The 27,450-nt window shown below is 45.9% G+C and overlaps 1 protein-coding gene across 1 annotated transcript in view; it reads left to right on the top strand.

Moving 5' to 3' along the window:
* LOC125994743 (DNA topoisomerase 3-beta-1) overlaps positions 1 to 27,450 on the top strand; it is a 136,716-nt gene that overhangs the window by 71,832 nt on the left and 37,434 nt on the right. Inside the window, exons 13-14 of the mRNA XM_049764222.1 lie at positions 1,116 to 1,244; positions 2,157 to 2,306. Coding sequence (XP_049620179.1) covers positions 1,116 to 1,244; positions 2,157 to 2,306 — 279 coding nt within the window. The remainder of the gene's footprint in view (positions 1 to 1,115; positions 1,245 to 2,156; positions 2,307 to 27,450) is intronic.

The following is a 27,450-nucleotide window of genomic DNA, read 5'->3' on the forward strand; positions in this document are numbered from 1 at the left end:
TTTGTGTGATGTGGCTCTGAAAAAAAGTAACAACAGCTTTGTTGACTTTTGTTCATGTAGCTAATGACAGAATGTGGTGGCAATAAACCGTATAATATTAACCCTGGAATAGAATTATGGTACTCCTTGATAGACTATATTTTATCCTTTTAATATTTACACCGGTTGACAATAACTTGAAGCTTTAGCACAATGTCCATCCATCCGTCCGTCCGTCCGTCCGTCCGTCCGTCCGTCCCTTCCTCCCTCCCTCCCTCCCTGTACCGCTTTGTCCCCACGCTTCGTCCCTTCCCCTCCCTCCCTCCCTGTACCGCTTTGTCCCCACGCTTCGTCCCTTCCGTACTGCTTATCATGAAGGTCACGGGCGTGCTGGAGCCTATCCCAGCAGTCTTTGGGCAGTAGGGGGGAACTGGTTGCCAGCCAATGGCAGGGCACACAGAGACGAACAACCATCCACACTCGCACTCACACCTACAAGCAATTTGGAGTGCTCCATCAGCCTACCATGCATGTTTTTGGGAAGTGGGAGAAACCAGAGTGCCCGGGAGAACATGCAAACTCCACACAGGGAGGGCCGGAGGAGGAATCGAAACCGCACCCTCTGAACTGTGAGGCGGACGAGTTAACCATTATAATGCCGCCATTATAACAATCTCTTCCTGATATTTTTTATGCTGGTAAGACGACCAGAAGGTTGATTCCTCAGTTAGCTTTGAGTGATAATACCACAAATAGGTCTATTTTGTCAAGTCATAAAGTCTCCCTCTGGTTTGTTATGAACTGAACTCTTTTGGTTTCAGCCAGTCCCCCATCAAGCTTCTCCAGTTACCGGAAAATATTTTTTTCTCAGATGAGATGGTGTGACGCTACCTGAACTGTCAGCGTTTGCCTCGAGGACTATTTAACGTGTGCAATAACTGACCCAGATTCTAACGTTGGCCACAATGCAATGTGAAATTCTACTTTAGGTGGCCTAACAATAACTTGTATTTAGAAAATAATACACTTTTAATCTTCGTAGCTCAAGTCCATTCATCTCTATTACTTTGTAATAATGTCACTAAATTCCAAGCATTGTAATTGAACAATGTGTGACTGCTATTTTGCACCTGCAGGTACTGATGCCAGCATCCCTGTCCACTTAAACAACATCTGTCAAAGGAACTATGTGACAGTAGAGAATGGACGCAAGTTGAAGCCTACCAACTTGGGCATTGTTCTAGTACATGGGTATTACAAAATAGGTATACGGCCTCAGATTATGTCAAGCCTTCTCTTTTTTTTTTAAACATGTTTTTATTGACAGAAGATTCTAATAAATTTGTAAGCGTACAGCAACATTTATCAATGTTACTCCACAGAGCTGAAATACCAATTTCAATGACATCCAAAGACAACCACACCAAAACAACACATAGACCTCTCAATTACCCAAACACAACAGCAAAAAACAAAATTTATAATAATAAAACAATTCACAAAACACTATCTGCAGTTAGTGAATAAGTAAGCTAGGCGACACACGCTCGGGGAAGCCCTTGATGGAGAGCCTTCTTTCCGAAGACCACAAACAAAATTAGATTTAAAACAAATAAAAAATTACACAAGTTGCAAAGGTCAAAATGAGTAGGAAAAAGAAAAACTTGTATACATTTGACATAATTTCAATCTGTACCATTACCACTTTTAGCATCACAGGTTATTTCATTTTATAATGCACCATGACCTAGTACGTATATAATCTTTTTTACTCTTTCTTGACAATTGAAAGTCGCGTTAAATTGTCAACCATCATTACATACTATCACAGTTTTCACATGGGCTAATTTTGATCATGATAGACTTGAAATATTGCATTAGTAAGATCAATTTCATTTGTTAAATACAGTAATTTGAAACCGTGAAGATCCTCATAATTGTGCGTCTCTGTCATAGACTTATTAACCACTATGACCTATATAATCTTTTTTACTCTTTCTTGACTATTAAAAGTCCAGTTAAATTGTCAACCATCATTACATACCATCAAAGTTTGCACATAGACTAATATTGATCATGCTAGACTTGAAATGTTGCATTTGTAAGATCCATTTGATTTATTAAATACGGCAGTTTGAAACCGTGAAGGTCCTCATGCATGTGCATTTCTTTCATAGATGCTGAGCTGGTACTACCAACCATTCGCAGTGCTGTTGAAAAGCAACTGAATCTAATTGCACTTGGTAAGGCCCACTTCCAGCAAGTACTCCAGCATGCATTGGATATCTTCAAGAGGAAGTTTCACTATTTTGTGGATTCCATCTGTGGTAAGTACCACAAATTAAACCCACATAGGACATAAATTTGCTCAAGGGCTTTTTTTTCTGATGAAGTTTATGGCAATTTCAAATGGGCAGCGCCAGCATTATACTGTCACTCACATTTGTAGAATCCAAGTTCAGTCAAAAGATAAATGCCCCTAAATGACTGATTTCAACCAGTCCTGATTAGACATACAGTCACAAAACATTTTTAGGAGACAACTTTGCCCTCGAACTCCAGACTTCATGCAATAGTTGACTGCAAAGAATTTTCATTGAAATTGATGGCCCCTTGTCAGGTTTGTTCCCAGTTCTTTAGTATCTTTAATGCTCGATATGCTAACAGTAATTACCAAGAGGCAGCCTTCACAGTTTAACTATTTAATGTATGCCAGAATTATCGAGACACAGCTGTGGAGCCTTCTCTGTGAGATGCGGAAGAAGGTCTAACTCCCACCACTAGGGTTCCTGCTACTATACTACTCTAGGCCGCCCTCCTGCAAGGAAGTGACTCTGCCGAGCGAAGTGATAATGTGTGACCTTTTAGTCTTAACTGAGAGCGACCTCTACGTATGTGCAAAGAGTGTCAGAAGAGAAAGCTAATGAAGCAAGAGAAGGGTTACAGCGATATAACAACATAGCTCAAGTTACCTAGCTAATCACATGTGCCAAAGAGGCCTATTCTAACAATCCACCTGTTTGAGTGACCTCACTGGTCACTCAACTAAACTTGAGCTTTTGCTGAAAAAATATGCATCTCCCCCTGTTGAACTGGCCTAACTGCCAGACCATCCCACCCCCTGTTTGTGCGTGCAAGAATCCTACATATATGTGCGCGTGGCCCCCTACACGGCAAGGCTCTTACCATCAGGTGCATCCCCTCGGACCTTTTATTGAGTTGCCACTAACTTCAGGGGCCACTAGTGTGGTGCATTACAGAATGCAAACGTCTAATTAGTACAACAAAAATGTGCATATAATGTAGTGAGTATGTGTCATTTATTGGCGTACCCGGTGCGAGCGATGACATCTGTGGAGCACCATGAGCAAGCAAAACAACTATACATATACTCATCATCAGTTATCGTGGCCTCTACATCTGACTAATCACACAACATCATCCTCCTCGACCACATTCTCCAATCCGGGAACCGGAGGGACCGGCAAAATCTCGCGCCTGCCCCACTCGGCGGCCTGGAATGTCGGGGGCCTTCCATGATCACCCACTAGACGCTCGACGGTCCTAATGATCAAGAGCCTAATACAAGGAACACAGCAACAACCACAAAAGACAAACACTCCCAATATCATCCCACCAGAAATAATTACATTACTGACTACTTCTTTCCACTTCCGAACCATTTTTCTAACATGTCAGTAAACGAGTTAGACACACCAGAGTATGATTTTAATTCATTAGATAGTTCCCTCAATCCCTTCAACGCTGAAGTGAAGCTTCCATCAGGAGCCGTATTGTTGGGGATATAGGTAGTACAATTTTCTCCAAATATCGAGCAAACGCCCCCACGCTCAGCCAAAATAGAATCTAACGCTACCCTATTCTGATATGCCATTAGCGAAGTGGCTGTTAATTGCGTATTTATGGCACCAAACCCAGCCCTTGTAAAATTTGTCAAACGTTGTACATTGTAGTGAATATAATTTATTCGATCGACATTTTTATTAGGGAATATAGACTCCCACCCTGCTGCAATTTGCTCTGCCAGTTTGTATTCATTAGGGACACCCCTTGGTACCCCAATAGCATCAATATAAGCAGGACTACCATAGTACGGGTCACTAAGCGCTCTCGTAACTCTCTTCATCAATTGGTTTGAACCCGATGCAAATATTTACAACAATTGCCTTATCTCCCCGACTCCCACTTCATAAATCTTTATTGGTGATAGCAATGGAACCAGACCACATGTTCCACTCCAATCAGAAGACAGATACCCATATTGTGTCCCTCCCCCGCAATACCACCAGATGTTATTCCTTGCCACCAACAGTTTGGTGGCGTCCTCATTACCTGTCATATTGATTGTGTGTTCACAAACTTGACGGGGGAGGTCACCCATCGGCCGAAGTTTAGCTCCCCGATTCCTTATCACACAGGTCACTAATTGCTGGAGTCTTGGAGCGAAGACTGGCGGAGTGTCGTTCATCGGGGACATGGGGTACACCATATCCCACCCAATAGATTCATCTTCAGGTGTAATGTGACTCATGACGTTTACCATACATACCCTAGCATTAGACCGATTTACCAACACATTTTTATCTTCCATAGCTGATGGAACTAACACAAGTGTGGGCCTGCTTGTTGAACACACAATTAGATTCACGAGCGTCGTGTACAGCGGACCTCATCATTTCCAACCATACATTTTTTGTAAAAAGCCCGTTTCCGGTGTACCTCTGTAACCTGGCGAAATTACATCTGTGTTGTTCATCTGGGCATCTCTTACCACACTTCGCAATTTACCCCCTTGCTATGCAATTTTCATTAATTTCATGGGGTCCCTCCCAGCTATATCTTCCCCAATAATCAGATAAAACGACCGGCCAGTTTTATCCCCACATAAGCGAGCCTCAAGTGTTGGCAACCTGTCAAAAGGGTTCCTTGTCAAATCAGTAATGGTTAACAACATCGGGTTCGATTTCAAGGGGTTATTTGCATCAAACTGCCCACGCATAATAGACAAGGAGTCTTGTATCACTCCGAGCCAAAAACCATTGTGATTCCCCAAATACCCATTATCTTTAGTCGCAGTGGGGGAAGTGGACTGTGAATAAACCCACATATATATACATCATAATATCTCCAATTCATGTCAGACCCACCACAATCCATTACATCACACAAATCAAAATGATAGTTGACAGTTTCCCCATAAATGTAATTCAGTACCAGCCACTAATAAGTAATCAAACACTCATCCTTTTCATTAACTTGAAGACGCACTGAAGACAACATACCATAAAAAATACACGTAAACAATATATTTACAACTACAGGTTTACAATTCCCCATCTTCTTGCCCGCCCCCCCCCCCCCCCGTTTCTTTATCATCCCCAATTAAAGCGTATGTAAAGGCACCTTTAAGAAGTTTTAAAAACCACTCAAAATGTTCGATTATATTCACCTGTATCCAAATAATATTATAGAATTTGAAATAAAATTCGTGAGCCAAACGCAGTCAATTTGTGTGTATTTCTCGATCTTTCCTGCCTCTGTCATGAACCACGCCATTCTGGATCACATGGTACCGTGACGTAGATGATAGGACTCCCCCCTCCAATACTTAACATATAAGCATAATAGAGACAATGGAGCCCCCCCCCAAGTTCACCCACCCCCCTCGAAAGTGCCAAGACAGAGCCATGTAATTGCCAAAAGGGAGATTCTTGGGGTATGAAAACGTTACCTTTATGTTATTTGAAAAATAAAAAAGTTTAGGCTTATAACTATAGGTGTAACTTCGGTAGTAACATTCTGTGTGCAAAGGGAGAATAAGAATTAGCACACCAAAGTAATAATCCTTCATGGGTTTTCCCAGTCCTAAAAATTAATTTTCCTGCTGTTTTCTACCCTATAAAAAAAATATGTTGCCGAAAATATTATTAAAATAAATTTTCATTGCAACTTTCTTAGAATTTATTAAATTGGAAACCCAAAACAATATCAGTATATACTCATTGATTTTCTTCGGCTGTACCTTCCGCACCTTTGTTTTGCGATGCTTCAGTCGCTGGGGTACTTCTCACTGGTTCAAATTGATAGCCATGTACCCCAAGAAAGAAATCATACTCTTCTTCATTTTCGTCAGAAGGTGAAGAATCGTCTGAGGGAGATTCGTCAGACGACATCGCTTCCACTTCTGTATCCGCCATCATGCTTACATGGGCTAAGTAACTCGGCAACGCTCGGCCTCCTATAATCTACGTCACAGTCACTTCGGCAATTTTCGGGATGAACTTCAACGATCACATACAAACCGTTGATTTTTCATCGATTACTCCTCAATTCGCAATTTTATTCAAAAATTCACAACAGTTTCCAAAAATACAAGTCCATCCATCCATCCATCCATCCATCCATCCATCCATCTTCTTCCGCTTATCCGGGGTCGGGTCGCGGGGGCAGCAGCTTTAGGAGGGACTCCCAGACTTCCCTCTCCCCAGCCACTTCATCCAGCTCATCCCGGGGGATCCCAAGGCGTTCCCAGGCCAGCTGAGAGACATAGTCTCTCCAGCGCGTCCTGGGTCGTCCCCGGGGTCTCCTACCGGTGGGACATGCCCGGAACACCTCCCCAGGGAGGCGTCCAGGAGGCATCCTGATAAGATGCCCGAGCCACCTCATCTGGCTCCTCTCAACGTGGAGGAGTAGCGACTCTACTCCGAGTCTCTCCCGGATGACCGAGCTTCTCACCCTATCTCTAAGGGAGAGCCCGGACATCCTGCGGAGAAAACTCATTTCGGCCGCTTGTATCCGAGATCTCGTTCTTTCGGTCACGACCCATAGCTCGTGACCATAGGTGAGGGTAGGAGCGTAAATCGACCGGTAAATTGAGAGCTTTGCCTTTTGGCTCAGCTCTCTCTTCACCACAACGGACCGGTACAGGGTCCGCATTACTGCCGACGCTGCACCGATCCGCCTGTCGATCTCACGCTCCATCCTCCCCTCACTCGTGAACAAGACTCCAAGATACTTGAACTCCTCCACTTGGGGCAGGATCTCATCCCCGATCCGGAGAGGGCATTCCACCCTTTTCCGATCGAGGACCATGGACTCGGATTTGGAGGTGCTGACCCTCATCCCGACCGCTTCACACTCGGCTGCGAACCGTTCCAGCGAGAGCTGGAGATCACGGCCTGAAGAAGCCAACAGCACCACGTCATCTGCAAAAAGCAGAGACGCGATGCTGAGGTCCCCAAACCGGACCCCCTCAACGCCTCGGCTGCGCCTAGAAATTCTGTCCATAAAAATTATGAACAGAATCGGTGACAAAGGGCAGCCTTGGCGGAGTCCAACCCTCACTGGGAACGAATCCGACTTACTGCCGGAAATGGGGACCAGACTCTGGCATCGGTGATACAGGGACCGAACCGCCCTTATCAGTTGGCTCGGCACCCCGTACTCCCGAAGCACCCTCCACAGAACCTCCCGAGGGACACGGTCGAACGCCTTCTCCAAGTCCACAAAACACATGTGGACTGGTTGGGCGAACTCCCATGCACCCTCGAGGATCCTGCCGAGGGTGTAGAGCTGGTCCACTGTTCCACGGCCAGGACGAAAGCCACACTGCTCCTCCTGAATCCAAGGTTCGACCTCCCGACGGACCCTCCTCTCCAGCACCCCTGAATAGACCTTACCAGGGAGGCTGAGGAGTGTGATTCCCCTGTAATTGGAACACACCCTCCGGTCCCCCTTCTTAAAGAGGGGAACCACCACCCCAGTCTGCCAATCCAGAGGCACTGTCCCCGATGTCCACGCAACGTTGTAGAGGCGTGTCAGCCATGACAGCCCCACAACATCCAGAGCCTTTAAGAACTCTGGGCGGATCTCATCCACCCCCGGGGCCTTGCCACCGAGGAGTTTTTTAACTACCTCAATGACTTCGACCCCAGAGATTGGAGAATCCGCCTCAGAGTCTCCAGGCCCTGCTTCCTCAATGGAAGGCGTGTAGGTGGAATTGAGGAGGTCTTCGAAGTATTCTCCCCACCGACTCACGACGTCCCGAGTCGAGGTCAGCAGCACGCCATCCCCACTGTAAACAGTGTTGATGTTGCACTGCTTCCCCCTCCTGAGACGCCGGATGGTGGACCAGAATTTCCTCGAAGCCGTCCGAAAGTCATTCTCCATGGCCTCACCGAACTCCTCCCACGCCCGGGTTTTTGCCTCAGCAACCGCCGAAGCCGCGTTCCGCTTGGCCATCCGGTTCCCTTCAGCTGCCTCCGGAGTCCCGCAGGCCAAAACGGCCCGATAGGACTCCTTCTTCAGCTTGACGGCATCCCTTACCGCCGGTGTCCACCAGCGGGTTCGGGGGTTGCCGCCACGACAGGCACCAACGACCTTACGGCCACAGCTCCGGTCGGCCGCCTCAACAGTGGAGGCGCGGAACATGGTCCACTCAGACTCAATGTCCCCCGCCTCCCCCGGGACGTGGGAAAAGCTCTGCCGGAGGTGGGAGTTGAAGCTCTTCCTGACAGGAGATTCTGCCAGACGTTCCCAGCAGACCCTCACAGAGCGTTTGGGTCTGCCAGGTCGGACCGGCATCTTCCCCCACCATCGGAGCCAACCCACCACCAGGTGGTGATCAGTTGACAGCTCCGCCCCTCTCTTCACCCGAGTGTCCAAAACATGCGGCCGCAAATCCGATGACACGACTACAAAGTCGATCATCGAACTGCGGCCTAGGGTGTCCTGGTGCCAAGTGCACACATGGACACCCTTATGTTTGAACATGGTGTTCATTATTGAACATCCGTGTCGAGCACAGAAGTCCAACAATAGAACACCGCTCGGGTTCAGATCAGGGGGGCCATTCCTCCCAATCACGCCCTTCCAGGTCTCACTGTCATTGCCCACGTGAGCATTGAAGTCACCCAGTAGAACGATAGAGTCCCCAGAAGGAGCGCTCTCCAGCACTTCCTCCAGGGACTCCAAGAAGGGTGGGTACTCTGAGCTGCTGTTTGGTGCATAGACACAAACAACAGTCAGGACCCGTCCCCCCACCCGAAGGCGGAGGGAGGCTACCCTCTCGTTCACCGGGGTGAACCCCAATGTGCAGGCGCCCAGCCGGGGGGCAATAAGTATACCCACACCTGCTCGACGCCTCTCACCGTGGGCAACTCCAGAGTGGAAGAGAGTCCAGCCCCTCTCGAGAGGGCTTGTACCGGAACCCAAACTGTGTGTGGAGGCTAGTCCGACTATATCTAGTCGGAATCTTTCTGCCTCGCACACCAGCTCGGGCTCCTTTCCAGCCAGAGAGGTGACATTCCATGTCCCAAGAGCCAGCTTCTGCAGCCGGGGATCAGACCGCCAAGGTCCCCACCTTTGGCTGCCGCCCAGCTCACATTGCACCCGACCCCTTCGGCCCCTCCCACAGGTGGTGAGCCCATGGGAAGGGGGACCCACGTTTCCATTTCGGGCTATGCAAAGATAAGTCCATCTTTATCAAATACATTTTCGGACCCCATAGTGTCTTTACATGCCCTTTAAAGCCAAGTTGGCTCGAGTCCAGGAAACGTGCAAGTAACATCTCAACAGACCCTTCGCACCCAGGTTGCAGCCTGTTTGAACTACTCCCCTCCGGACGCCGTTATAGAGCTCTGTACACTAAAACCAGCAGACACAGAGACAGCTTCTTCCCCCAGGCTGTCGCTCTGATGAACTCACACCACTCTTAGAGTCTCAGAGTCATTACTGTGCAATAACATCCCGCTTGCCACACCTTTTTTGTCTACACTGTTTGTACTATGTGTCCTCTCTGCACCCATTGCAGCCTGGTCATCCTAGAAGAGGGACCCTCCCATCTGTGGTCTCTAATCAAGGTTTCTCATTTCCCCTAGCTGGAGTTTTGAGTTTTTCCTTGCCCTCTTGGGAGTTTAAGATCAGGGAGTGTTTGAGAATATCTTTCGTTCTTCACATGTCCTGAATGTTGTTGTTAGTCACCTAAATGTTGAACAGAGGCTGTGATTTACCGAAGTCAAATTCCTTGTTTGGCACGCTCAAACATGGCGAATAAAAAACTCTTGAATCTTGAATCTTGAGTCTCTCGAAGTGTGCGTTCTAAAGGTTGTGTTGTCACCGACAATGCGACTTGTGCCAATACCTACTCTTCCTTGTTTCTGCCGTGTCTAGCCAGACACGCAAAGAGTGAGTTGTAGACTCAGCCACCTTGAATGGACCCGCCCAGTGTGGCTCACTCCATTCTCGGTGCAAAACCTTCCTGTACACCCATGAACCCGGAGGCACCTCTGGGGGATCGGGACTGGAATTATCAGAGTGAAGGAGGTCAGTATTCTGAAAAGAAAGAAACTGGACAGCAGCATGCAATTCTTTCAAATGTTCGCGTCAGACTTTATCTGTGATTTCACAACACACCCCTGGTGCATCTGCCAAGGACGGAGCAGCTGGCGCAGGCATCTCTCTCCCAGTCAACAACTGATGAGGAGACAGGCCTGTTGCAGAGTGTGTGGTGGAGCGCATTGAAAACAATGCAATGGGGAGTGCGTCAGGCCATTTCAAATTTGTAGAGCTAATTATCTTTGCCAACTGTCCTTTTAGTGTCCGATTCGCTCTTTCTACTGGCCCTTGCGACTGTGGGTATATTGCTGAGCCCAGACTTCTTGAAATCCCAAACATCTCCTCTATCTCATGCAAGTCTTCCGCTGTAAAATGAGTGCCGTTATCAGATCGAATTGCCAAAACGGGGAATGTGGCTGTGTATTAACCAATTGATCACCTCAGCCGACCTTGTCGTCTTACATGGCGTCGCCTCGACCCAGTGCGAGAAAACGTCCACTGCGACTAGAATATACCTGTATCTATGGACCCGAGAGTCACCTCCCATATCCACGAAATCAACCACCATCTCTGCCCATGAGCATGGTGGGACAGGAAAGGCGTCCATCGCCAATTTCATTTTAGTTTTAGGGTTAAAAGTGGAGCAAGTCAAAGTCCCAATGATCGTCACACACACATCTGGGTGTGGTGAAATTTGTCCTCTGCATTTAACCCATCCTCGTGTGATTTTGATCCATCCCCTGGGGAGAGGGGAGCAGTGAGCAGCAGCGGTGCCGCGCTCGGGAATCATTTGGTGATGTAACCCCCCAATTCCAACCCTTAATGCTGAGTGCAAAGCAAGGAGGCAAGGGTCCCATTTTTATAGTCTTTGGTATGACCCGACCGGGATTGAACCCACAACCTTCCAGTCTCAGAGCGGACAGTCGACCACTGGCCCACTGAGCTGGACATGTCTCCACATGGTACTTGCAAATGTCTTTTAAATTCGGGTGCCAATAAGTGCGAGAAATCTTTTCCGCCAGAACCGAGCCAGAGCTGTGCCCCACCTTATGCACCTCAGTACAGAACTCCAATAGCAGCTGCGACGGAACTGCAGGCTTACCACTAGGGGCTTTGTACAGTCCTTGCGAGTCAACAACAGCTCCCGCAGTCAACCAGCGCTGAATCTCAGAAGGGCCAGCCTCCTTCTGTAAAGACAAAATAATTGACAAGGAGAAAACATTTCTCTTTTACAATCTGCCTCATCGCAGCCGTCCTGGCTAAACTGAGCGCTTCCTTTCACACGATAGTTCGCCACACATTTGGCCGCTAGATCAGCAGTGTTGCCATTTACAACAATAGTTCCAGTTTTTTGATGTCCCGAACATTTCACAATGACCACACGTTTCGGCATTTTAATAGCTTCTTCCAACCATCTCATCAACGTTTGGTGTTTAATTGGGATCCCCTTAGTTTTTAAGTACCCAGTTTTCATCCAAAATTTGAGGTCATAGTGAGCAACTGCATATGCCGAGTCACTATAAATGGAAACAATGTCCCCTTGAGACAACTCAAGCGCCCTGCACATCTCCTCTGCTGCTTGTGCAGATGAAGAGGCAGGCATCAATGCAGCCTCAACAGTCACAAAAAGCTCCAAGTCAAACTCATCCACTTGTTCAACCACAGCGTATGACGCAACAAGAGAACCCTCCCTATCCCTGTGGCTGTGTCCGTCAAAAAACAAAATTGTTGAACCCTCTATAGGCTTGTCCGTCAAATTGGGAAACCTCTGTGTGGGGTGCCATCCGCCAAATAAGAGGTCATTTGTTTCTCACAGGCCTGAAATGAGATCCTTGGGTTGTCCAAGACAGCCAAAACTGTCAATTTTCGTTTAGCACTCAAAATGAATTGTTTATAAAAGACACAACTGCAAGAAATAGAACCGGAGCGCCCCTAGTCACTTTCAGGGCGCGCACAATAGCACACATCATTTGAATGCAATGCAGATGTCCCTTCTCCGGGTCATCCAAGGAGCAACTGTAGTATCTCAGGACCTTTCGGCCCAGAGGCCCCTTTTGCCATAATATTGAATTAACAAAATGGCAGTCGACCTCTACCTCAAGATAGAAGGTTGAGGTTGGGTCAGGTTTGTGCAGTTCGGTGACCAATTGAAGTCTTTTCCTGATTTCTATGAACGCCTCATCTGCTGTTGGTGTCCAATCCAATTTAGCCTGCAGTGTGATAGCCCCCGTAGAGCGAATGAGCTCTCATAACGGGGCCACAATCGCAGCATATTCACTGATGTAATTTTTGCTGAAAATCGTCATACCCATGAACTTCATCATTCCTTGAACCGTAGCTGGACGTGGGTGTTTAAGGATACCTTGACGGTGTGAGGTTGACATGCCAACACCTGTACCTGATATTGTGCGTCCCAAAAAGCTTACTCTTGGTCGACAGAGCTGAAGTTTGTCCCTTGAAACCTTCAGACCTTTAGAATAAAGGTAGATCAACAACGCAATGGACAATTCAGCAGTCCGTGCCTCTCTGGGGCCGGCAATGCAAATGTCGTCTACGTACATACACCAGAATCACACAATCTTCCAAACATCGGTGTTTAAATTTCCCTAGCACATGCAACAGCACATCATTAAACAGCGCAGGCGAATCAGAGAAGCCCTGCGGCAGTCTTGTGTAAGTGTACTGTTGTCGTTTGAATGTAAAAGCGAAGTATGGCCTTGGCTTTTCCACAAGTCGTATGCAGAAAATTGCATTCGAAAAATCCATAACAGTGAACCACTTATGCTCTGATGACAAATCGGCCAACATTGTGTATGGATTCGGGGTCACAAATGTTACATGTTTGACATGTGCATTTATAAGTCTCAGATCATGAACCAATCTAGCATGTGGTTTACCTGTTTTTTCAACTGGATTTATGGGAGTATTGTAAGGTGATAACCAGGGAACCAAAACACCTGCTGCGAGCATCCCCTGGATTGTCAATTATTTTTTTTTTTAGTCATGAGACTGCTGATCGGGTATTGAGCGCGATAAATTGGTGCTTCTGTGTCCAGTTCAACCACAACTGGCTCCGCGTCACAATAACCTACATCAAAAGGCCCCTTCGCATACACCCCCTCGGGCACAGAAGATATCATATCTGCCGCTATCACGGAGTCAGTTCCTTCTCGCCCATGAGTCCGTGAGCGGATCACTCTATCAAGTTTTGCCTCTATCTTCTCACATACCAAGATTCTAAACAAGTCAGCCGCCTTGGAATGTTCCAAAACATCTTCAGCTGGAGAACTCCAATCAGTTTGTTGCAATGCTTGCGCCATCATAGGCACAAGGTTTCTTGCCTGCCACAAGAAGTGTTATGTGAGGTGCCATTTCAAGATTTATTTTGTACAATTCAACCAGCTCCATATTCCACCTTGGGTGAGCAGCCACACCTGCTTTCCCAATGACAACAAAATACCTCCAATGTCGCATCAGAGGGTGCCAGCACATGGCAAATATCTTCAAAGAACTCTCGCTAGGACTCTTCCTCATTGTGTTGCTCCAGCAAAAGAAAATAATTCAGTGATGCGTATCGTCTGCTGGTACTGCATACCCTCTAAGTGACTCAATCCAATTCATCCAGGGTTTAATGGTTTTCTCCATTATCATCTTTGAGGGGCGATCGAGAGCAGCCCAATAGATTACAGCAGACTCTCCATCTCGATTCACTTCTTGAGCCATCTGCAATTGGTGGCCATGCTCAAATGTCCGCAGAATTTCCCCATCGGGGAATCGTACATCTGTATATTTTGGTGTGCAACTAATTATGTCTTGTAGCGCTGCAATCAAATCCCTGGCCATCAAGTTGGTTGGACATCTGTCATTTAAAAGGAATTGGTGTCGAAATATTTTTTTGGATGATTTTGAATTGTAGACACAAAATTGTGGTACAGACAGATAGCAATTTTCAGTTTTACCGGAAAACCCCACGACACATACAATATCTGTAGAGGGAGAGAGGATGTTATAGTGCTGTACCTTGCCCCAGTGTCCAACATAAAAGTATGCTGTCTTCCGCCTACTTTGAGCATGATTTCTTGAGCTGGAAATGGTTCACCCTCCTCAGTGGAGTCCCGGCATCCCTATTTGGAATGATCAACTTGATTCAATTGTGGTTGACAGTTCTGCGCTGAAAGCAGAAATTGTGGGTTAGGTGGCTGATAGTATCTATGACCTGCATTATTCTGGGGTTCCTCATACGTCAATGCTGGTAATGTTTGTGGCGCGGGCAATGCCAGGTATGTCTGTTGATTTGACAGCAGTGGGTTAGCCTGTGATATGAATGTAGGACAGTTCCGAGCCATGTGTCCATACTCCCTACACACATAACACCGGTAGGTTTGATAAGGGTTGTTTTAGATGTTGCGATATGCATCATATTGATTCCCGTTGTTTCATTTTTTACCTCTGCCTCTCCCACGACCCTGCACATTACAAATTACAAATCTCAATTACTCCAGAAACCAAACAATTTCACTCACTGATACCCGTGCTAATAAAATCATTCAATCCCAGAACAATTCGATTGCAAAACACAGTTCATGAAAGAGGGAAAATGTAGATACCAGTTGGGTGCTATTTTTGGTGGAAGCAAAGTCGAGTGATCAGTTCGATTTTACTTCTAAAATCCAAATTAGAGAAACAGGTTGGCCTCGAGGGGGCTGACGACCCGATGGCTATTCCCCCCCTCGCGTAAATACAGAAAAGTCGTTCCCCTCACCTAGTTCCTCATGCAAAGTTGTCCAGTCCAATTCTTTTGAGTAAATCCAAGTTAATCCAAGCAAACGATCCTGCGTCCCACACAAAGATCCCGGGACTTTGGATAAAAGCTTGAAACTCCTTCGGGCTTCTTCAAAAGCCCCGTAGCTGCCCCTGCAGGACTTTTTATAGACTTCTCTGTCCCCCCCCCCCCCTTTCTTTCTTCTGGTACCTATACCCTCCCTATAGGGTAAGATTGCCCAGTTTCCCACGCCCCTATAGGATAAGATTGGTCAGTTTCCCACGCTCCTATAGGGTAAGATTGGTCAGTTTCCCACGCCCCTATAGGGTAAGATTGCCCAGTTTCCCACGCTCGGACACCTGTTGCCTTCAGCAGCTGTTTCCGCCCACGCATTACTTTCCACCAAATGTACAGCTAGCCCCTGGTAAAACCTTTCACTTCCTCTTTTCTTCACTTCCTGTTTCATGAGGATGACTCTTTAAAGTTACACTTCAATTAACTCTGAAATAAAAATCCAAACCTTTAATCTATTTCTTTAAACAATTTATATCACGCCACTATTCTCACAGTGGAGGGCCCCTTGATCGAATTGACTAATAATATTTTGTAAGCGGTTACAGAATACATTTTAGCCAAGCAAAGAAATCAAAAAGTAAAATCACATTTGTGCTTCTCCAAACAATTTATGTCACGCCACTACTCTCACAGTGTCGGGCCCCTTGATCGAATTGACTAATAATATTGCGTAAGCTGTTACAGAATACATTTTAGCCAAGCAAAGAAATCAAAAAGTAAAAATCACATTTGTGCTTCCATGCTTGACTCACAATCCGACACCGTGTTCCTGTTTTATTTCTATTTTTACTAGTTTAGCTTATTTTGGCCCCTTTTTGGTCCCATGTTTCGGTCTGGCGCCATCTTTTGGACAAATTTGGAATTTCAGCTCTGCCAATTTATTCCTGTGAACAATCCATATTCACCATTTGCACCATCTCTTCTCCCCATGTTACATGACAAGCAGTTATGTCTATATAAACTAATAAAGAGAATTGTACAGATATGATCATCTAAACGTACATGAGATTGTCTAATTTAACAGAACACGCTACAGGAGTGACAGCGAAGAGAGCAAGAGCACAAAAAACTAGCACTAAAAGAGTAAATGATAGGGGACGGGTTGGGGATCGTGAAGGGTGATGCATGATAAAAACAACAATGACAGCAATAATTCCCAGTGAAGACGAGGTTATGCCCCAATACTCCAGTTCAATTTTAGTGCGTGAGTGAAAAACCTGCGGCAAGATGTTATAATGCAGGAAAAGTCTCACACGGTCCCTCTGCCTTAGGTGACCAGAATGTTATCAATAACAACAGTTCAAGGCAAAAATTGCTCGTGATTGTTCAGCCATTGGGGGCTTGGCATACCCACTGGTGGAGTGCGAGCACAATTCTCACCCCCTTTGCAGCTCTGCTCGGTCCGGGGTGAACTTGGAAATGTCTGCCGCGCGGTCGTTTTCTTCAGTGGCTCAGGGTAGACTACCTGGCCACCAAGGGGGAAGAGGATTATTCTGCCTCTGTTTGAACTGGGGGTGGGGATGCTGTCGATGGCGGATCTGGTTCCTTGCAGGAACCCTTCACATGGGGCGCACTGGGACAGACGTGTCTCCTTTGCCGGCCAGCCGGTCGGTATGTGAGATGCGCTCCGCCACTTTATAGGGGTCCAGTCCACGCAGGCTCCGTCCCCCTCCTTCTTGGGACCTTCAGCCAGAACATTGGGGTGATCTGGACCACGGTCTTTGCTTCCGTATCCGCAGTAGTTTGCTGAGCAAATCCCCATCTGGATCTGCCACCGAAAGAGCAGCAACACGTCTGGAAAAACAGCACCTTTTCTGCAACCTTTGCATAAGTCATTTGAGATGTTTCTTCTGCTCCTCTCATTACTGTGTGTTGAATTGTTATATGTCCTGTTAAGACTCCAAAAACAATTACATTTGACAAAACATTGAATATTACAGTAGACTAAATTATTCTACTCCCCCCCACCCCACCCTTTTGACACATTCACGTAATGTGTCAATAGCATCGTTGGGGAGCGAAAGGGACCAGCAAGGTGTCCCGGACACATTATCATACCCATCCCGGCTGGACTAGATGGTCCTGTCTTGTCCAGCCACAGGAAACGGGCCTTCTCCATTGAACCATTTGACGTCAATGGTGCCCTTGAGTAATCATCAAATCCTTTTCATCTCAATTTGTACTATACTTACAGGCGAGAGGAATTTTATCTTCAATTGTGATCACCAGGCAACAAGAGAGGGAAAAAATATAAAAAAATAAACAACAAAAGCCCAAATCAGTTATGTCTGCCGGGAGGTTCACAACGGCCAAATGATCACATTCAAAAAATGCCGGGAGAAAACACAGCGGCTAAACGGTCACACATTCAGAAAATGCCGGGAGAAAATGCAGCGGCTAAATGAGCATACATCCACATTCAAAAAATGCCGGGAAAAAACGCAGCGGCTAACTGATCACATACACCAGGGGTCACCAACACGGTGCCCGCGGGCACCAGGTAGCCCGTGAGGACCGCATGAGTCGCCCGCAGGACTGTTCTAAAATTAGCTCAAATAGCGGCACTTGTCAGTGAGCTGCATCTATCTATTTTACAGTCAAACCTCGGTTTCCGAACGTCCCGGTTCTCGAACAAATCGGAATTTGAACAAAAAATTCGAGATTTTTTTGCTTCGGTTGTTGAACAAAATTCGGAGGTCGAACCTCACGAGATGAGCCGGGAGGACCCGAGAAAACCCGACCGCGCGGCCCGGATGCCGACTGAATCTTTAGTTATTCTATTTTTGTTACTTTGAGGATTGTATTAATCCCTAATCATGCCTCCAACGAAAGCAAGTGGGAGCATTAAGCCATCCTATAACACAAAGACGCTCTTAAAGCAATGCGACACTGAGCGCCCGGCGCGCTGCAGTTGCGCGATCGGACCAAATAAAGCTCCCCGAGCACTGAAGTCCACTTAAATTTTAGAAAGTACATCAGGATATTTTCTAAATTTCAGCGACGGCTCTGTCACAATAATACAACCAGCGCTGTGCAGTTGCGGGTCGGCGACGTGCTACGGTTGCGCGTTCGGCGGTGCGCTGCAGTTGCGCAATCGGAGAAAAATGCGCAAATGAAAAAAATGTATAAAAAAAAAAAGGGGGGGGGGGTTTAGTCTTGGAACGGACTAAAATTTTTTCTATTATTTGTAATGGGAAAAATGGATTCGGAATTCGACCGATTTGCTTCTCGAACCGCCTTCTGGAACGGATTGTGGTCGAAAACCGAGGTTTGGCTGTATTTTTGCTATTCTTGTTAAAATCACACATACATGAGAACTGAAAATAACAATAATAACACAAAGTGAAAGCTAAATTGAGCAAATTGGCTATTTCAGAAGTGTGTGTCAAACTGGTAGCCCTTTGCCTTAATCAGTACCCAGGAAGTAGCTCTCCGTTTAAGAAAGGTTGGTGACCCCTGCCATACACATTCAAAAAATGCCGGGAAAAAATGCAGCGGCTTACTGATCACACATACACATTCAAAAAATGCTATGGCCAAAATTTTACAAATGACAAACCACAAGACGCAGGTCTCGGAACCACATCGACGACCGCCAAACGCAAATGCCGGGTAACTCAGTCGGCCAAAATTTTACAAATAACAAACCACAAGACGCAGGTCTCAGAACCTCATCGAAACCACCAAACGCAAATGCCGGGTAACTCCTTGGCCAAAATTTTACTAACAACAAACCACAAGACACAGTTCTCGGAACCTCAGCGAAACCGCCAAACACAAATGCCGGGTACAGTCAGCGGCCAAAATTTCACAAATAACAAACCACAAGATGCAGGTCTCGGAACCACATTGAAACCGGCATAATTTTACATCAAAACATGACGAACAACGGGACACACACAACAACAGCGCATATGTAACCCAACAAATAACCAAGTCCCCTCCACAGACGTCAGTCTTATTTTACCAGGAGAACAAGTTCATGTACACAAACCCGTTCAACTCACGGCAAAATACGCTAGGCGTCAGACAAGGCAATACCACCACGGGTGGAGGTCCCAGTTTGTGAAGGAAAAAACAAACTGGGGTGGGGGGGGCAGACCTCCGACCCAAGGCAGCAAGCCTCACCTGAAAGCGGCCAAAACCTGCTCAACTGGACAAAACCCACGTCAGGGTCGCCATCTGTTGCGTGTTGTGCGGGATGTCCGATGTTGAGCCAGGAACAACAAAGATGTAGAGTATAGAGTTGGTTCTTTATTGGCAAGATCTCGGGTTGTTTAATGGCGGCCAATGCACGAGGCACGGCAGCAGATGAAACAACAGCGTCCTTCTCCACATCAGCTTCTTTTATACTGCCCGGAAAGGCGGGAACTTGTTACATGACCATTTGGTACCTGAGTGTGGGGGGCGTCACACCCCTGTGTGTGTGCCTATGTGTGTTCACACAGTTATGTGTGTTGTATTCGTGTTCTGATTGAGCAGTTATGTTTATATAAACTAATAAAGAGACTTGTAGAGATATGAGCATCTAAACGTACATGAGATTGTCTTATCTAACATAACATGTACAAATTGGTGTTGCTCTCTCTTCACTAGAAATGATTCTGCCCGTTCTATCAGTGGATTCAACTAACGGGTCTTGTAAATGCCTGTTTTGGTCATCATCTCTTTTCGCATTCATTGGTCTAGTAATAACCCGTGATGCACGTGTCTTAGATACCGAAGGTTCACCTCTGTACGCATCAGGCATGCTTGGCTTCATGGCCGATAAAGGATATGCAGTGAAGCCAGCGCTAGGCCGTCCCTTATCACGTTTTTGTTGTTTTAATGGCGTACTAGTGGCGTCTGTATGAGTCTTATCTGGTTGTCTCAATGGCACAAAACAATTGGCAGTCGCCTGGCCCATCCCGTCTGTTGTTACATCCTGTACCACAAACACTTTCTCATCCGATGTACCTTCTTCTGCCACAATTTTGTAAATATCTCCTTTTCGGAGAGGAATAGTATTATCATCGCCACAATCTATGTTGCCTGTGACTGTTACTAAATCCTCGACAAACGGTTCATCCAGCTCCATACAATGTGGTCCCCCATCGTCACTGTCATCCAGCCCAATGCAGGGCCTTCCATCCCTCTTTTGTTTTGTCAATTCTCTCATTTTGTCACTTAGATGGCGTACCGTTTCAGATAAGGTGGCCAGTTTATCTTTGTAGTTCCCTTGGCCCCACACTCTGTAGTGATTGGGCCTTCTATCTCACACGTCAGAGTCCCTTGCTTAATGTCAATCACAGGTGCCTGCATCACATCAACAAGCAAATGACCCTGGGCCTTCAGCACCTCAGGGCCACGCTATGCAATAATTTGACGGTTACTTCTACCAACTATCTGCCCTTTCCCTCGTTGAGCGGAAGCTTCAAGCTCACTTTCAATTTCATCCCCCTCACAAAAAGCTGGATGTGTAAACACATCCCGACAAAATCTGATCAAATCCTGTATGTTTCCGACCCTCTTTTGTTTTCTCCCTCGATCCCCTAAGTTTGCATTGATCATCTCATTGATGTTCTTTGTTTCTTACCTCTCTTAAAATGGCCCTTCTGGCCTCCTTATTTGGGGGTTCCCCCTCCAGGGGACCGACCCCTCCCCAACTCACAACAACATCAATTTTCTCCCCTAGCGTTCTCTTTCCACCTTCTGTCACTCTATTTCTCGCCGCCATTTTTTGACTGCACTTGCAATCTCTCCTACACTATTTCCCAAGTCTTTCACTTAAAATTCACACCAAAGTAATGATAATTCGATTACCAACAGTCAAATGTATTTAATTTAATTTTTTTTTTTTAACCTCAAACAATAATCACTAAACAAATCAGAAGTATACAATGAATTTTAACTTGAGATGACCTCACACAGTGGCCTTGACCTCACACGGAAATCACAGAGCTCTTTTAACTTGACCACACCTCATACAGTGGCCTTGACCCCACACAGAAGTCACGAGCTCTTTTAACTTGACCAGACCTCACACAGTGGCCTTGACTTCACACAGAAGTCACGAGCGCTTTCAAAAAACATAAACTTCGATCATTCTGGCATTTATCATAACTCACACTATTTTATGTTACTACAGTATTTTTAGTATTTCTTAGCAAATTTTTGATCACACACAAACACAATCCTCGTTCTCAGAAATTTCAACAATCTACCTCCATAGAGTTAGGCAGAACATTTTCTTATCAAAAACAAGGTATTCTGGTCACCTTTTGGGCCCAGTCGAAATTGTTAAAATTTCCGCGGGAATGTTAGTGATGTTGGAAAAACAGGATCAGCGAGCACAAGACCACGGGTCACGGCACCATCTGTTAGGTTTGTTCCCAGTTCTTTATCTTTAATGCTCGATATGCTAACATTAATTACCAAGAGGCAGCCTTCACAATTTAACTATTTAATGTATGCCAGAATTATCGAGACACAGCTGTGGAGCCTTCTCTGCGAGATACGGATGAACGTCTAACTCCCACCACCAGGGTTCCTGCTCTTATACTACTCTGGGCTACCCTCCTGCAGGCGACTCTGCCTAGCCTGTGTGATAATGTGTGACCTTGTAGTCTTAACTGAGAGCAACCTCTACGTATGTGCAAAGAGTTTCATAGAGAAGAGAAAGCTAATGAAGCAAGAGAAGGGTTACAGCGATATAACGACATAGCTCAAGCTACCTAGCTAATCACATGTGCCAAAGAGGCCTATTCTAACACCCTGTATACTGGTGGAGTAATTCCACCAAAATATACAAGTGTAAATTAATTATCCCTCCATGTACTGTATCAAAATTAGTTGAGTACTATTTTTAATCCTGAATTTAACACTGAAAGTCAAAACCCAAGTCACGTCTTGATTTAATGTTAACTCCATTGGAGTTACGCATAAAATGCCAAAGAAAACTACAAACAACTGAATTTGCATGAAGTGGGAGCACATTAAAGTGTTTTATGTGCTTTACATTTAAGTAAGTATGATCCAATTTCCCTCACAAGATGAATTAGGTATTTACCATTTACTGTACCTACAAAGTGTATCATATCTAGCTGTCTGAGTAAAATGCCTGGAGTCAATTGTTCTCAAATTGGGGTACAAGTGCCCGTGTGGTGGAAGCTCACAGGGTACTTGAAATTTTGAAACATTTGGATGGGTGGATGGTTATGGTTGGATGGATGGACGGACTGACTGACGGACACTGATGGCACAGGGCTCAGTTTGTCTTTTTTTTCTCTGTCCAAAAATGTTTCACGCTGGTTAGGGGTACTTAACTCTTTAAATGCCAAACATTCTCAGAAAAGAAAACCCCTTAAATCCAAGCCAATTTTGAGCATTTTCACTCATTTTCCAAGGCCTACAGAATATTGTCTGCTGGGGCTATGTAAACATGGGTGGGACCGAATGAAAGATTAGACTCTGTTCTTTCAATTTGATAATAGTTTGGTTTCACTCAAATCAGCAATCTTCGAGAAATTGAGGAGATAATTAGGTTTCAGTGCGAGACATTTTCTGCACAACTGACTGACAATAATATTTTTTGGTTTAGTAAAATCTCAACAGCCCTTCTCTTCTATAAAACATGAACAAAAATAATGAAAATTAGTTTTGTGAGTCGTCACCTTACCGTGGTGGAGGGGTTTGCGTGTCCCAATGATCCTAAGAGCCATGCTGTCTGGGGCTTCATGCCCCTGGTCGGGTCACCCATGGCAAAAGGGTCCTAGTTGAGGGGCCAGACAAAGCACGGCTCAAAAAGCCCCTTATGAGGAAAAACATATATGGACTCAGATTTCCCTCGCCCGGATGCAGGTCACCAGGGCCCCCCTCTGGAGCCAGGCCTGGAGGTGGGGCTCGAAGGCGAGCGTCTGGTGGCGGGGCCTTCACCCATGGGGCCCGGCCGGGCACAGTCCGAAAAGGAAACGTGGGTCTCCCTTCCCATGGGCTCACTACCTATGGGAGGGCCCAAAGGGGTCGGGTGCATTGTGAGCTGGGCGGCGGCCAAAGGCAGGGACGTTGGCGGTCCGATCCCCAGCTGCAGAAGCTGGCTCTTGGGACATGGAATGTCACCTCTCTGGCTGGAAAGGAGCCCGAACTGGCAGAAAATCAGAAAAAGGATCAGCAGACAAAACCAGTGAGGCAGAATGTTGAGTCTTTTCTCGCGAGGAGTGCAATCAGACTTACAGCAGTCCCGAAATACACTAAAGGTCTGTTTACACTCCTCACTCTTTTTATTCAGGAATGCCCTACCTACAATGTGAGACTAGCCCCTGATAGGTGGGGAGGAAAGCGTGGGCTTTGTCTCATGAGAGAAGAAACGAGATTCTATGTGAAACTAGAAGTCGCAGACAGGATGCCAAGAGAAACATGAAGAGTGCATAGACGAAATGCCATGTGCAGACATCAACAAAATAGTTTGAGCTATCAACAGCTTTCTTGGATTCCCAGAGGTGTAGAAGGTCAGGAAGCTCCAGACAGCATCGTTTGACTTGTTGTGGACTGGGTGATGTCTGCAAGGCGAAACAGCAAGCATTCTGTGCAATAACTTTATTAATAAGTACTCATTAGGGAACGCATGATAACATATATATACAATTTATCTAACAATTCCCCCCTGTTTTATCATAAGTTCCCGGAGACCAACTCATCACCCATATGGCCACTTCAAAAAGATTTTCAGCCAAGGGATCACATTTCGCAAGAACTAACTTACACTCAGGAGGAAACTGAGTCATAATCGGCAAAGCTAGGGTCAGGAAACAAACCGGACAGGTTTACCACAATAGAGTCGCCGACCGGGTCGTCACTAGAGAAGGATCCCGCGTCGATCGAAAGGTCATCCCTTTGGAGCAACGGGAAAGTCTCAGCTGGTGGAGAGATAGCAGTTGTAATTAGCCTGTTAATTAGGGATCGGAGACAAGGAATGCAACAACATCCACACAAGGTCAAAATGGCAGAGAAAACGGCAATGGAGACCAGGGCAGAGGAAACCAGGGTGCGGTACTTTCCGAACACGTTCAACCAGTCGGTCCAAACCTCTGTGTTCACCCCACCGTGTTCCTTCATCTTCCCGTTCAAGGTCCGCAGGCCCTCAAGGACCTGGGACAGGCTTCCGCCGGCTGCAGTATTATTTGGAATAAACGTGCAACATTGCTCACCGAACATGGCGTAGACACCGCCCTCTTTTGAGAGTAGCATGTCAAGGGCCATTCGATTCTGGAAAGCCATGAGGGAAGTAGCGGCCAGTTGGGAGTGGACCGCCTTGAAACCCGCCTCGGACCAGTTTCCAAGCCTCTGCACGTTGTAATGGACGTAGTTAATCCTGTCAACATTTTTGTTAATAGTACACCACCAACACAGGGCGGATTCAAAACCAGCTGCTATCTGATTCACCAGCTTATACTCATCCGGTACTCCTCTAGGAACACCAATGGCGTCTATGTAAGTTGGATTAGCTGTGCCCCGCCATTCGGCGTTTCGTTTCGTTCTCGGCCAGAATACGGGCACTACGGACTTAGCAAAAGATGTCAGATCATAAGAGGACATTGGTATCAAATGAACAGGTAGCAATAGGGTACCAAAGCGCAAATTCCAGAGCTGTTTAAAGACAACCTATCATAAAGTTTGTTACTATTACACCAAAACCAAATATCACTACGAGCAATGGGCAAAAAAGGGGCAGTGACCTTGGTCATGGACCCACACCATGGAGTAGGTAGGGCACCGAGCTTCTCACCGGTACCAGGTAATCTAATGCATGTAAAATTACCCTTAGCTACATCGGACGAAAAAAGGGGTTTAGATTTTGTCATAGAGGGAACAGGGTAAACCTCATCCCATTTAAAACAATCATGAGTGGGTGAAATGGATGAGTTTAACATTAAAACAACAGCACACTTAGGAACTATATTTGCAGGTATGATTTTCAAAAAGAGGTCTTGGACCCATGCATGCAATGCAACTGGTGTTAGCCATCCTCGCGGCCTGCTCAGTCATAAGAAGCCAGTTGTTGGTTTGACCGCTTATCCCTGTGGAGGCTACAAAATAGCTGTCTACATCAGTGAGGAGCATACTTGTGATTTTTGCTCCTGCTGACAGGGTGTAATTATTTGTAACGGGACGGTCTGCGACCGACATTGTTTTATTAATGCAAATAGCAATAGGAAAGTGAGGATCGATTCCAGAGGACCAAGCCCACAGTTGAAAACCCCAACAAGAAGTGTTAAACAAGGTGGCATTTGGAGGACAAATTTGACCATCAGGGAGTGTAAGAGTCAAAAGGAGGCTTTTGCCCTGATTTTTCAAAGTCACTCGTTTAGCAAAGAACACAGCCTCTTCACTGGAACCAGAGAGCGGGGTGACCATTTCGAAACCTTTCAAACTTTTCATAGGTAAAATAATAGAAGAAGATGTATTAGGAGCCACAGTAAACATTAATGACTTATTGTAAGTCCAAGACAAAAGCCATGGTACGCAAGTTGGAACGCAGACGGTTACTGGAATACAAACAACCTGATCAAAAGGGGATTTGGTGTCGCGCTTATGTCTATCAATTTTTCCCCCATGAGCCATATTGATTAGAATTAGCGTTGGTAGCTGCCTGAGAGAAGAATGTTCGAGGCTCATGGTACTCTATCCATACAAATAAAATAACCCCCGAAAAAAATATAATGGTAACACAAACCAGCAAAAGCAACCAAAAGCACACGGTAGACTTTGCGCAGGCTACAGCCCGATTAAAGCACTCACCAAATGACTCTCTAATGCTCATGTTTTGGATCTCCTCAGAGTCAACACCCTGAGCTTCAGGTTGGTGTCTTGAAAATTGGCTTCTGCTAGCTTTCGTGTCAACCCTGGATCTTGGCACCAGGATCAGGCACTATTACCAGACTTTGCTCATCTTCCGTACTTAGGTTGGGTCTGCAGAGATCACCTTTTTACAATGAGATAAATGAATCCACGTGTTGCGTTCGGCTATTTTCGAAGCATTAGGTGTCGTGAGTAGTACCAAAAAGGGACCTTCTCACTTAGGTGAATGCCAATTCTTCCTCTTGATACTCTTGATCAAAACCCAGTCTCCCAGTACCACTTTGGGGTCTTCCTGCGGAGAAATGGGTTCACCATCAGTGTTATTGGTTAGATTCTTTTGACGTTCCAACATTTTTCTCATGTAATCAGCTAACGCGGCTTTCTCGGGGATCTCCCATGTGTTCTTGAACTGAGGAAGCCTGTAAGGTCTTCCAAACATAGTTTCATAGGGAGTTAGCCCTGTTGTACTTGTAATATTTATGTACATTTTGACCAGGTCTAAGCACTGAGTCCATGGTCGTTTGGTTTCTTCCATACATTTCTTTAATCTGTTTTTTATAGTCGCGTTAGATCTCTCAACAACTGATTGTGAACGATAGGAACAATGGTTCTTTAGATTTATGTGGAACATTCTCCCAATGTTATGCACTATCTGATTTATAAAATGTGGACCATTGTCGCTGTAAATTTTTTCTGGAATACCGTATCTTGGAATGATGTCTTTGCATAAGGCCTTTGCCACCGTGAGTGCATCAGCATGTTTGGTAGGAAATGTTTCTACCCATTTAAAAAATGTGTCTATTATGACCCTACAATATTCTTTCCCTTCACATTTATGTAATTGGATATAATCCATATGTATTGTCTGAAACGGATACAACGGAGTCGGGAATTTCCCTCTCTGAGGTCTTAAATTGCCTTGTGGGTTATGTTTAGCACAGATCAAAATTGTTGTGAAAAAGCTGCAAAGCCGTATGTTGTATAAATAGCTTCAACTTGTTTCACCATACCCCCTGTCGAGACATGGGTGACCCCATGACTCGAAATAGCAGCCCATTTGAACAAGTTACGAGGCAAGACAGGTTTGCCCAAAGGTCACACAAAAAGACCAACAGTGTTTTTAGCTGCACCCCGTTTTTCCCAAGAGAGCCCTTCCTGGGAGGGGCTCTGAGACTGCATGTCAAGCAACACATCAGGGGAGATGTGTGACATCGAATCATGAGCTGTGAGAGACGAGAGGACATGGAGCAGGCCCTCTGCAGCGGCCTAAGCGGATTTGTCAGCAAAAGCATTACCGAGAGAAACAGGATCAGAGCTCGCAGTGTGAGCAGCACACTTGCAAACCGCTACCTTCAAAGGTAGCTGGACAGCGTCCAAAAGTTGAGTCAGTAATGTGGAATGGGTGACGGGCTTCCCTGCAGAAGTTATCATGCCACGGTTGC

Source organism: Syngnathus scovelli, chromosome 3, assembly GCF_024217435.2.
Source record: "Syngnathus scovelli strain Florida chromosome 3, RoL_Ssco_1.2, whole genome shotgun sequence".
In the NCBI taxonomy this organism is placed as follows: Eukaryota; Metazoa; Chordata; class Actinopteri; order Syngnathiformes; family Syngnathidae; genus Syngnathus; species Syngnathus scovelli.